General features: G+C 31.6%; 1 protein-coding gene across 1 annotated transcript in view; it reads right to left on the bottom strand.

The window, feature by feature from the left end:
- LOC124361249 (protein inturned) overlaps positions 1–12,796 on the bottom strand; it is a 46,208-nt gene that overhangs the window by 8,134 nt on the left and 25,278 nt on the right. The window contains 7 exon segments of the mRNA XM_046815294.1: positions 1,705–1,859; positions 7,019–7,124; positions 7,847–8,009; positions 10,397–10,427; positions 10,753–10,871; positions 11,054–11,155; positions 11,416–11,465. Of these exon segments, the coding sequence (XP_046671250.1) occupies positions 1,705–1,859; positions 7,019–7,124; positions 7,847–8,009; positions 10,397–10,427; positions 10,753–10,871; positions 11,054–11,155; positions 11,416–11,465 (726 nt within the window).

Raw genomic sequence — 12,796 nt, 5'->3', positions numbered from 1 at the left:
TCAGATTTAAAAAAGTATGACACATAGTACTACTTTGTTTAATGTTTGTTTCATTTATTTATGTATAACATTAGGCAAAGTACTATGTGTCATATTTTTCAAGATTAGATAAACACTAATAATGAAACAAAATAAACCACCATTGTCTTTACATTGGCATTACCTTAACTGGGAACAATGTGGTAAGACGTGGAACTAGAAGAAGAAAGAAATGATGGATTATCATAAGCTTAACGATACTGACTCCTTTAAGTCCCAACTCCTACACACAGAATAGGTGGACAGATCTGAACCCTCCCTAAACACGATCAGACCTCAGCTTTGGTCCTCATGTTCTGTTATGCCTCTGAGAACCCTAGTCGTTATTCCCTAAACAAGTAAGAAATTAAGTCCAGAATTGAGCTCTCTGACATTAACAATATTTCACAGTGATAGCAGAACAAACAGACAATACTATTAACTTTAATACTGCACTTCTGACAGACTTCAACCATGTACTGTACATCTCAGAATATGTGTTACAAACTGAGCACACTTCCTATTTTAACTCTCAAAATGGGTTTTTAATGACCACAAAACAATAATAACGATGATAAATAAGAAATTAAGAAATTTTTATGTGATATGATGAAATGCATAAGTTTTAAGGTTTTCTTTAACCTCCTTCAAACTGACTCGAATTAGAAGTTTACACCAAGACAATGCAGTGGCTTTATCATGGGAAGTGTCCCATATCTGGGAAGGATATTCACCCAAAGTAAATGTGAGAGTTGTAACAACATATGTCTCTTCTCAATTTTGTTAGGCAGGACAAGAGACAGCAAACTTCACTACATCAGACTGAACATAAATCCCTGGCTAACACCACTTAATCCAGAGTTGTATGAAGTCTCGACTTCAACTTAAACAAGAGAAGAATGTGGGTAAAAGCCAAAGAACTAACTTACTTGTTGGCTTGTAATGTAAGAGTCCAAATTTTGGAGCTTGGCTTTCAAAATAATATCAACAAGAAGAAAACACAAAAAAACAACACTGAAATCACCTTTTGTGACCGCCTGGGCTAAACAATAAACTGCAATCTCTTGTCAGCCACTATAAATACTGTCGAATAGTCTTGAAAGCCATTTGGTGCTTCTATTAGCCAGAATGTGCTCCATGTTACCAAATGCCCTTGTGACTTCTAAAAAGGTACATTGTGAAGCTGACACTATGCAATGTGATGTGAGATTTCTCCTAAGATAAGTGTATCCAATATTGCTCAAATTCAAGTCCACAGCATTCCTGGAGATAATATTAAATGTGGATCAAGATGGGATACTTCCTTCCAAACATCACTGACCTCAGGATATCTTGAGACAACTTTTCTGTATAAGGTTATTCAGTGACATTGTTTTTTTGAAATGATGTCATTTTGGACTAGATGAAGGGTTGATGCAATGGCAAGAGGAGACAGATTAGAAGTTGTAGTTATTACCACTAACCCTACATTGACTTGGGAACTTTTTAAAATTAATGTAAGGGGAGTTGACATTCTTTGTTAAATTGCAATACTCCTGCATAAAATAGAAGAGTAGGCTGCTGCATTATTATCAGAAATCATTATTGATAACATCTCCCGATAAGAAAAGCTTACAAAAATTTGTGACAATAACACATCTTAGCATAGTCCAAATTTGTAATCAATGTACAAAAAGAGAGATGTACCTTAAAAGGAGTCCAGTCTGAGTCATCCGAGAAATCAGAATCAGAAAGTCTATCACGTTCTCTCTCGGCACGGCGGCCTAATATTGGTGCACCCTCATCACTGACTACACTGCTTGCTGCCTGACTGGTTGAGTCCTCAGACGTCTCGTACTGGCCTGCAACAATAACCAGAGACCTAATACTTGTAATCTACTCATTACAGAATGAACTAGAACGTTTGCCCTCCTCAATCTTGAAATGATGAACTTGATAAGTGCACTCTTCTTGCTGACAGGAGCGATGCACAAAGATAAAAATATAGAGAACACTACCTGCAAGCAAAGTAATAGTTATAAGAGTACAATAGTTTGCTAATTAGATTATGTATGTATGGTTTGCCAAACAGAAACATGTTTTAACGATCGGTAATTCGTGTCCTGCCAATCAGCAGACATCCGTGAATAGACATGCTTGTATGCATGAACATAGACATAGAATATATAACTTTATAATCAAATATTGTATACAGAAACACAATGTGTTTTACTTTGGTTTCCTACCTCCAATGTGTCTGACTGTCAGGACTAGATAGACAACGATAATGCTCATACTACAAAGAGTTCGTCCATTTCTGTTTTTCTTCTTGACTATTTGCCAGTATTGATCAACTACCACAATGGACATAGAAAAGAATAAGCATGACTATTTTCCGATTGGAAGGATTCATTAATAGTTTAATAAAGGAAGATTTTATTTTCAAATATTTTTCCAAACTGGAAGTGGTGGAACATGAATACAACTTTCGTACAATAATTAGTGATGCAGCAAATATCGGCAGATTAGATTGTTGAATATTGTTGATCGAGTCCAAATATTTTTGAAGGATGCTGTATATTTGAGATTAGCCTTCAACACATTTAACCTCATTTCATTTCATCATTTTTATTTGCTACAAAAATGTACAACATCATTGACAAAGTCATAAATACACCTCATTATTACAGCCATGTTAAAATATTAAAACTAACAATAATTAAGCTTATACAGCACAAGAGTGATTGTAACAGAATACAAAAAAGCAATAATCATTAAAAATCAACATTTTTATTTTTTTTTTTAAATTCATTTAAGCTATATAATGGATTCTCCAACAGCTAGGAATAGAAATTATTTTTAAATCTATCAAAAGGTATATGAGCTAATTTGTCTTTAACCCTTTCAGTGCTATGGAACGATATATCGTTTATCGACTATTTCCCGAAGAGTGCTAAGGCACGATATATCGTTTCTTGTCTTATTCCCGAAAAGTGCTAAGACACGATATATTGTTGTTCCGTTTTTTTTTTCTTTCGTAGCGCTGTTTAGCGTAATATTTTTATTATTATGTCTACTTGGATGAACGGAGGTCAATGAAACACGTGAAAAAAGTATTGTTTAATGTTATTGGCCGTATGATACTAAATTTATACATATTGTATAAATTGAACACTACCCATTGAAGAATGGAAAGGGCTGACTACATGATGGACGTAATTGAAGATCTGTCAAACGAATATCTTGCAACAAAATGTGTCCCTGCAAACATTGTGGGTGGGGGAGATGGCCCACAGAATGGTTTTGGACTGAGGAAACTTCCTGAAAAGAATGAAAAAGTTTGCAAGTGCTGCTCTGGAACCAACCACCCAGAAGGAAAAGTGCGAAGATCCCGAACCGTGTGTTCGTTGTGGGGCTGGGGTACATGCAGAGTGCCTTGTAAAGCATGTTTGCAAATAAAAAAATGAAAACCAACTGTACATAGTGTAAATATATTTTAAAATATACAATAATTAGTGCTATTTAGTTTTTATAAGACAGTGTGTTTTGTGCCAGACAGCAAGTAGCCACTCCTTTAGCCACCAGACTTGAAAACGTTCAGGTAATAAAATTTTATTTTTTTATAACTATTGTAAAAATAATCTAATTTATATGATGTTTTCAGGACCTATTTATCATAAAGTATACTTTTAGGAAACAATGCATTTGATATTAATATTTTTTATTTTTGGTATTTTTTACAGGCTCAAAATCAGAAAAAATATATAAGCATAAGATTTATGTATATATACATGTATATAATTATTTTTAAAATTTGGCTAAATATTTTTTTTAGGTAGGCAGTACTATATTACACAAAACAAATCAAATTTCAAGTTATTATCTTGTATAATAAGTAAAATATGATTTTTTAAGTAAAAGCATGCAAAATTGCCATTTTTACCCTAGCACTTTTAGGATAGATCGTATAAAAAATTTTAGCACTTCTAGAAAAAAATCCTAAAAAATGCCCAGCACCGAAAGGGTTAAACAAAATTATATACCCTCAAAGATAACAAAACATGGCTGTTAAGGGTTTTACTTAACCGACATTGTCCAATTTCTGCATCATTATTTATTACATGTGTTATGGTTATGAATTTCAAGTTTAAATTTAAGTAAATTACTATGCCATACCATTTACCAATTACCATATTACTAAGCCTCCCAAAGTCTATTTCTTGAAATTTCCCCAAGGCAAAATTGTGATACAAGAACAATATTAGCAAAAAATCAAAACAATTGAAGCAACTTACCATTAGTATTTACAATTCAACTAAAATATATTTCCCATTTTCCTGACACAAAAAATGTAAGCATAAATTTAGATTCCCAGGATTTCTGATAAGTGGGCACCTTGATAGTTACTTATATTGTTTTCTTTGTGACCCAATAATAATTTTGTTATCCTCGGTTATTAAAAGAATAATGTATTTACTTTTAAAGTGCTTCTAATTCAGTACAAATATTTTTCCTAAGATTTATGAATTTATTCTTTTTGGTATAACAAATTTTACAAACTCACAAAAAGTTCTTAGGGGGTGGGAGAGAAACAAAAGTTTTGGATCTTAAGGGCTCAAGAACTTCAAAAACAGAAAAGCTTAATCCAACTGCATAAAAATATAATCTTATAGATTTTTTTATCTAAAGTTGATAAAATAAAAATTCGACATTTCACTAAATGAAATTAGTATTCTACGAATTTAGTGTTCATCTACTTTAGAAATAAATGTTATACTACATAACAATTTCAAAATTTAAAAAATGTAAAGTATACAACAAACTATTGTCACATTTTTATTCTATAATTACAATGTATTTACATTCATCATGGCCATTAATCATTGGAAAAGTTGAATAAGGGTTTATAAGCATAATCCTATCCACATGAATAGTTTGTCATACTGCATTCATTAGTAATTAAAAAAATCTTCAATAACAAACAAATATAGTTTAAACATTTTAGCTTCAGGAATTGTGGCATTTTCAATACCTACCAATAATGTGGTCTTTGGGTTTTAAAATAGTTTATTTCACAAAAATTATCAACTGTAAGTAGTTTAGCAGTCAATAAGAGTCAAGCACTACATTGGTTTGCAATTGAAACAAAGATGACAGGCCTCGCTCAGACACCCCATGGCAGTGACATCACTATAGCAGCTCCCTGTCCTACAATGTAGTGTGCCCTTTGTTAACCCTACAAATTTTACAGTTAATGTCTGCAGCCAATATGTTTCTTGCTATTAATAAACCGAACATATCTGGCAAGTAATGAACAATTCTATACTCTTGATTTAAAAAAAAATCTAGCATGATATGTACAGGTTACCTATAAAGCTAGAACTACTGAGGTATATTTGACAATAGACAATAGACAATATTATTTGACAATAGACAATATTATTTATTTCCTTTAAGACATTTTACAATGTAATTGGATACGTCAAATACAAGAAGACAAACAGCATTTTTTGAGATCATTAGGTTACTTATAATTAAGATCTTACAATTTATAGAACTTATAGGCTATAGTATAAAAAATAGTAATCAGTTGCCTAGCTAATTTCGGAAAAAATTATAGTCCTTGTACTCTGCCACAGTATAAAAGGCTTGGTCTTTAATCCAGTCTGATACAAAACATTTAAAACTTGTTAAAAGGCAGATTTCTAATAGGCAATGGTAGTTTGTTATACAATATGAGCTGTTGATAAACATGACTATTTAAAGTATTTGAGAGTCTTATATATGGAGTTATAAGGTTGTTTCTATTTCTAGTTAAATGGTCATGATTCAAGTTTTGAGCAGCAAAGGAGTCTATATTCTGTTTAACATGAAGCAAAGTACTTAAAAATATATAAGGATGGAACTGTGATAATTTTTAATTTCTTAAAACTAGCCTTACATGACTGTCTCAAGGTTAGGCAGTCCAGAACTCTCATGGCTTTTTTTGCCATATGAAGACCTTAGAGGCATGACAGGCGTTGCCCCAAAGGCGAATTCCATAGTTCATTTGTGAATGGAAAAGACCATAGTATACAATTAACAACGTTTGTTGGCCTATAGATAATTTAAGTTTCCTAAGAAGAAAGACAATGCAGGATAGTTTTTTACACAAATTTAAAATGTGGGGTTCCCAGCTCAAGCTGTTGTCCAGTGTAAAGCCTAGTAATTTTACTTCGCTACTTACATTACTAGTAACAGGAACATCCCTGAGAGAGAAAAATAGATCAGTTCAGTTTTGCTATTATTGGTAACTAGATTAATAGAATCAAACCACCTTTTTGCATTAAGTAAAGGCATTAGATAGGTTATGTTTTACAATTTCAAAATCACTATCAGAACAGAGTAGAGTGGTATCATCGGCATAGAGTACACAAAAAGTTGGAATATTACAATATATATCATTAAAAAAGATTCGATACTACAAAAAAGGTCCAAGAACGGAGCCTTGTGGGACACCAGCTATAACATCATCATACATCGAGCTGATGTCATCTACAACCACTTTTTGCTGCCGACCAGATAAAATAAGATTTGATCAAGTTTAGTTCCTTTTTTCTGATACCATAGAAATATAGCTTATCGTACAAAATATTAAAAGACAGGCAGTCAAACGCCTTTGTCTCAAATCTATCAAATTAGATGCAACTATGTGTCTATTTTCAAAGCCATTAATAATATACTCTACATTTGCTTCCATAGCTAAAACTGTGTTGTGTGTTTGGGAAGAAAACCCATATTGATTGGCTATATACAATAAGTTATTACCAGTAAAATATTCATGAAGTTGTAGGATCATGCAAGATTCTATAATCTTTCCAATGATGGGTACAATGGCTATGGGTCGATAGCATTCAGGAGCCTTTAAGTCCCCTTTTTTAAAAATAGGTGTGATCTTGGTAAGTTTTAAACCTTCAGGGAAGATTCCATGTCTTAGTACTAGATTAATTTAAAAAAGTTAACGGTTTGACAATAAATTCACCAACAGTTTTTACAACATAGTTTGACAGACCAAACACATCTTCGCTTTTAGAGTTGCTAAGGTGTGAAATAGTTGAGACACTATTTCCGTACTGACCGGTTGCCAGCTAAAACCAGAAACAGGGATAGGCTTATCAAAGTTTACAATAAAATCATTATGGTTGTTGTCATTTAAATCTAGATCAGCATCACTATGTACATTTTTTGACACATTTACAAAATAGCCATTGAGACAATCAGGAGAAATAGGTATGACATTTTTAGGTTTAATATAGCATGATTCACTTCTTATAACTTTCCATGTCATTTGGCACTTGTTTTTTGGCATTAATAATGAGGTTTTCATTGGCTGTTTTCTTTGCATTTGTAATTTCTCTATTATATCGCTTTCTGAAAGTTACGTATCTATTTTTATCAACTAAGTCTTCTGTATATTTCCCACTTCTCATAACATTACTAGCAAGAATTTCCGCATCATTTCAAGCTGCGGAGTAAACCAGTTTTTTGTTTGGGACCAACCCATACACGGCGGCGTGATCAGATATAATATCCTGGGCTATCAAGGAGACTTCAAAGTAATTCTGAGTTAGGTTAGTGTATATGTTATCCAAACATGCCCCAAAGCGGGTTGGATTCTGATTAGTACAATATAGGTCAAAACGACCTTAACAAATTTAGCAATTCAAACAGTTTCATTACTTCTCTTATTTAAACAGGTCTACATTTAAGTCACCGGCAATGGCTAAAACATTCATTGGTTTTAACATATTTACTTGTAACATACAATAAAAAGATTTTCAAGATTTTCAATTAAAATTTTTAAAATTACTATCAGTGGTGTACGGTAGATGCTAAGAATAACAAGATTAAGGCTAAGTAGCCTAGCTGCTGCACCCTCACATATATTATCTTGACAGAAGGACGAGATATCGATGCCTTCAAAGGACAAGTCTTTCTTCACAAAGATTGATGATCCACCATGCGGGGACTGTCTAACAAAAAAGTTGGCCAGCACAAAACCAAGAGAGATTAGTAGTCACCGCCCGTCATGCTATAAGCTAAGTTCATAATTTTGGAGCTGAAAATATTCCTGATATTAATTATTTTGGCATTTGTCTATACTATTATATTGATGGTCTATTAACCCTTTGACCTCCAAGTAAATAATGGGTGCAAGCGTCAGAGCGCCAATTTTGCTGTTTTTGGACCTTTACACATAAAATATTGTTATTCCTTTATTTTTTATCATAGAACAATGTTTTTTGTACAATTTTGTGTGATTAGAGCAACAAAATTGAGAGGCATAAAAAAGTAAAAACTTTCTTCTAAAATAATGACATAAAACTTAATAAAGCAAAAAAAGAATTCATAATTTTTTTTTTAAAGTTTGGACACCATAAACATAATCTGAAGTAATTCTATGCTACTAAGCTATATTGTTACTTTGTCATAACCAAAAGACTAACAATGTAAACAAATGACACACCGTGTCAATGTGCATTCACAATGTGCTGGCCACTGCCTTAAGAATATCGTGAGTTTCAGAACTTGTATACATTAAAAAATGAAACGGACCAAAGAAATTTGTTATATTTTAACAGCACAATTCATCCCAAATACAATGAGATTCATCAAAATTTAATAGAAAACTACTTTGTAAATAAGTAAAATAGTCACAAGCCTATAAATAAACACTCAACGTTCAATGCTCATGCAGAGCTTGGCTACATATAGGCTTTTGGCGGTCAATTTTGTCCAAAGCCTATATATTGGCTTCTGGTGGTGAAAGGGTTAAAATATAACAATATGTTCGATTCTGAAGCTGGCCGACTCTCTTGAAATCGATTGTTGTTTACTGTTTCATCTGTTGATTGTTGCTGTATGATTTCGCATTGTAGCAAAACCGTGATCTTTTCCAAGAGTTTTAGTAACTTTGTCATACTCAATGGAGGTAAAAATAAAGTGAGTGATGGTAATTTTTGAAGACAAAATTTTGAGTAAGAGTAGTAGTGAAAGTGGCAATCAAGAAATTCACAAAAATTATGTGACAAGGCCTAATTTTCAAACTTGGGAGTGTACAAGCCAAAAGCAAATGATCCACATAATTTTATTTTTAGTGGTAGATCTGGTATAAATTCAATTGTTGCTAGGCAACTAAATACTTAAAATATAAAGTGATAAAATACAATTTTAACATGTTATATGGTAGTTTAAAATTTCTTATTGACCCCACACAATTTCCATTGTAAAATAAAAAAGTAATTTGGTACTTGAGGATAAAAATATTTTAATTTTAATTGGTAGTCAATGGGGTAATAGTACAATACATAATAAAAATACCGAAACCTTTGGTACTTTTTTGTAAAAAGTATACACTTTTGAGTCTCCATAATGCTATACTACATGTAGTTTTAATCATTATTAGTCCGGTAAAATAAGGATGCAACCTCGGAATGAAAGAAATAAGCTAAAAATGTATACCATCAAAATAAAGCCGTATGCAAATTTTTAGCTTATTATCTTTCATTCCGAGGTTGCATCCTTATTTTGTCTTATTTTACTGAGTTATATCTAGATTCTCAAATTTATGAATTAGGTTATGTGTCAATTAAGCCTTGTTTTTGTGAGAGCATGTGATATAATAATAAGATGACTAATAATAATATAAAAGAATGCATTTATATTTTGCTCAATGATCTTTGTTATTTTGAGCACACTAATGCTCAAATTAAATACTTTATTTTTTTTAATTAACAACATAGAAGAATTTTTTCTCTGATTTTTGAACAACTTCAAAGGTACTATGTGTTTAGCTTCAAATATCGTCTGGAATTGTTACTAGGTGTTCCCACTTTTTTTATTATCAAAAAGTTGTTTGTTGGGTTTCAGATCATGAGGAGTCATGGAATATGAAATGGTTGATTTGATGCTGTGTTTGAAAACTTAGATTCAGTGTCAAGCACAAAAACACTCCAACAATTCTGTGGTGTCTTCAGGTGTGTGGCCTTTAGAGCATTTTCAAACTAGATACAGGAAGATGGAGAATACCACCGGGTTTAAGGATGAGTATGCTTGTATTTATTTTTTCATAGAGTGAGTGATATGTGATCCTCTCTTCATGGGCAGAAGTTTATCTTCTCAGATAGTATATGTGGACTAACGACAGATATTTGAGGAATTCTCTTAAAAATTAGTGGTGTTAGACTGGTAATATGAAAAAATGTATTTTCTATATAAAAAAGGTTTAGCACATATACGTAGATTAACATTACTTAGGAAACATGTACAAAACAAATACTAAATCTCATAAGCACTGACACTTACCAGGGTTGAGAGCATTGTCATCTGGACTAACCCTGTGTTTCAAAATTGATGTGACTTCTTGAGATTTCTTGTTTTGGGCCCAGGACCTGCAATATTGACCAGTCAATATCTTGTTGAAGAAATACAAACAAGTAGAATCTGATTAATCATTCTCTCTACAAAACATCTACATAAAGTTGTTACTTTTATTTACATTTATTTTGTTACAATATATTGGAAGAACAACCTATATTATTTTCAGAGGTAATTTAACTAAATTTACATGCCCCTCTGTTAGAAGTGCAATTCAACATTGTACCTTTTGATACCAAAATAACTAAACTTATCTCACATATGACTTCCGTTTCACTGCAGTATATAAAAAAGTCCTAATATGTAGATAATGGTAAATTGTTATGTTAATGAGCTCACTTGGTGTTGACTTGGGAGAGAAGTCAGGTGGACAGGAAGTGTTGACTGAGAGGTCCCGAGGTGGTGACTTGCACTGACTGTCTGGGCACATTGTCTGGAGTCTACATTCGTTTTGTATCCTAGAAACCCACACCATTTAAAATATTTACTCATAATAATGCACGGTTATCCTTCATGGTTTTTGGTACGTTTTAAATAATGCATGTTTTAACAAAACTTTGTAAACATAATAAAGCAAAACAGCATTCAGTAGCTTAATGTTGTAAAATTAAAGTAAAATAAACAATAAATGTAAAATTACCATTTCTCTGCCAGGGACAGCACTTCTATCTCTTTCATATGTTGGAGAGTGGCTTGAGCTTGTTTCACAAATATTGGCTCTGGACCAGGATTTCCTTCAATTCTGTATCATTAAAAATAAAAACAATCATGTTTATGCATAAGTAAATAAAAAAAAATAGTTTTATCAATATCATAAATGTTATCTTTATCTCTTTCTTTTTTTTAATGTGTACTGGATTTACAGTTAAAAAATTATACTGATTTTGTGGAAACTACAATATTTTTCAGATTTAGTAATAGCAGTAAGATTCAGTGTATGCTTATTCCAATAAATAACTTTAAAATTTGTTTGGATTTATTACTGAATTTCAAGTTACTTACTTAACAGTACATCCACCTGATTCCAAGAGAACTGCTAATAAAGATTCCTCCTGTAACAATAATTCCAAAAGTTTGTATTAGTTGTATGAGAGTGCTAGAATCTAGTCGATATTTGATGGTAGATAGTAGCAGTATCTACCAGACTCTAACATAGCTAATAATAAATACTACTCTTTTAACATTCTTTTCAACAAGCTGAACTAGTAACAAGTGTCATTCAATAATTCTTTATAAAACTGGGGTTTTTATCAAGTTAGTATTATCTCTCACTAGAATCCAATCAAGAGTTTCATTTTCAACAAGCTGAACTAGTAACAAGTGTCATTCAATAATTCTTTATAAAAACTAAGAAAGAGTGCTATAGCATTGGAACTGGGGTTTTTATCAAGTTAGTATTATCTTTCACTAGAATCCAATCAAGAGTTTCAACTACAGTAGAACCTCTTTAATCTGGCATGTCTGGAACTTGAACCCTTGCCGGATTAAAGAAAATTCCGGACTATGGAGGTTATAAAAATACAGGAGTCGTATAACAAATAGCACAATTTGCATAAAAACGTCTACTGTATGTATTTATTATTTAAACATGGGTTATTTAACCCTTTGAGTGCCGTGCGTTTTGCTATATGGTATGCATGAAATGCCGAGCCAAAATGGCTGATTTTGCAAGTGTCTGATTAAAAATTCATAAAAAAATTATTTATTATTTGGTATAATTCCTGATTTTTTGTTTGTTTTGTAGATAAATATATTTTCTTTATAAATATAATACATTCATTAGTAATTTAACGGTTTTATACCAATAAAAAAAATATTAAAAAACTTTATGAGCAAAAACATTTTGTTTGTTTTTTATTTTTGACACAACATAGTGTTATTGAAATATTTTAATTTGTTTCATTTTCAGTTATGCTATCTTATACTCCATTTAATTCTTTACAAAAAGACATATAAAAACTTTTTTTATACTTATTATTAAAGTTTGGAAAATAAATATGAAAATATGAACCTACAAAACTAGAAAGTTTCTAACCTAACCTGACACTCTATGTCTTATCTACACTGCTAATACTTGAATCTAATGCCTGAAATACTAGGTCTTCATTGTCAGCAATGTTTTTATGACTCATTGCGTCTACTACACATCTAATTATTGTTCTTCATTGTGTGTTAGTGTTGTGTTTAAATTTAAATTAAATTTTTATCTTGTTTAGTATAGTGGAGATAAAAGTATATTTATTATTTTGTGAGCAGAATTTGATTTTGTAGTAAAAATGGAAAATCGTATAAAATAAAACGATAACACGATAATAAAATACTCTAATAATTAGTAGTTTATATAATTTTCCGTTTTATTACATTGTACCATGAATTTGAATTT

Source organism: Homalodisca vitripennis, chromosome 4 (genome assembly GCF_021130785.1).
Source record: "Homalodisca vitripennis isolate AUS2020 chromosome 4, UT_GWSS_2.1, whole genome shotgun sequence".
In the NCBI taxonomy this organism is placed as follows: Eukaryota; Metazoa; Arthropoda; class Insecta; order Hemiptera; family Cicadellidae; genus Homalodisca; species Homalodisca vitripennis.
Note: the sequence above shows the minus strand (reverse complement) of the source record. Positions and strands in the feature narration are given on the sequence as shown.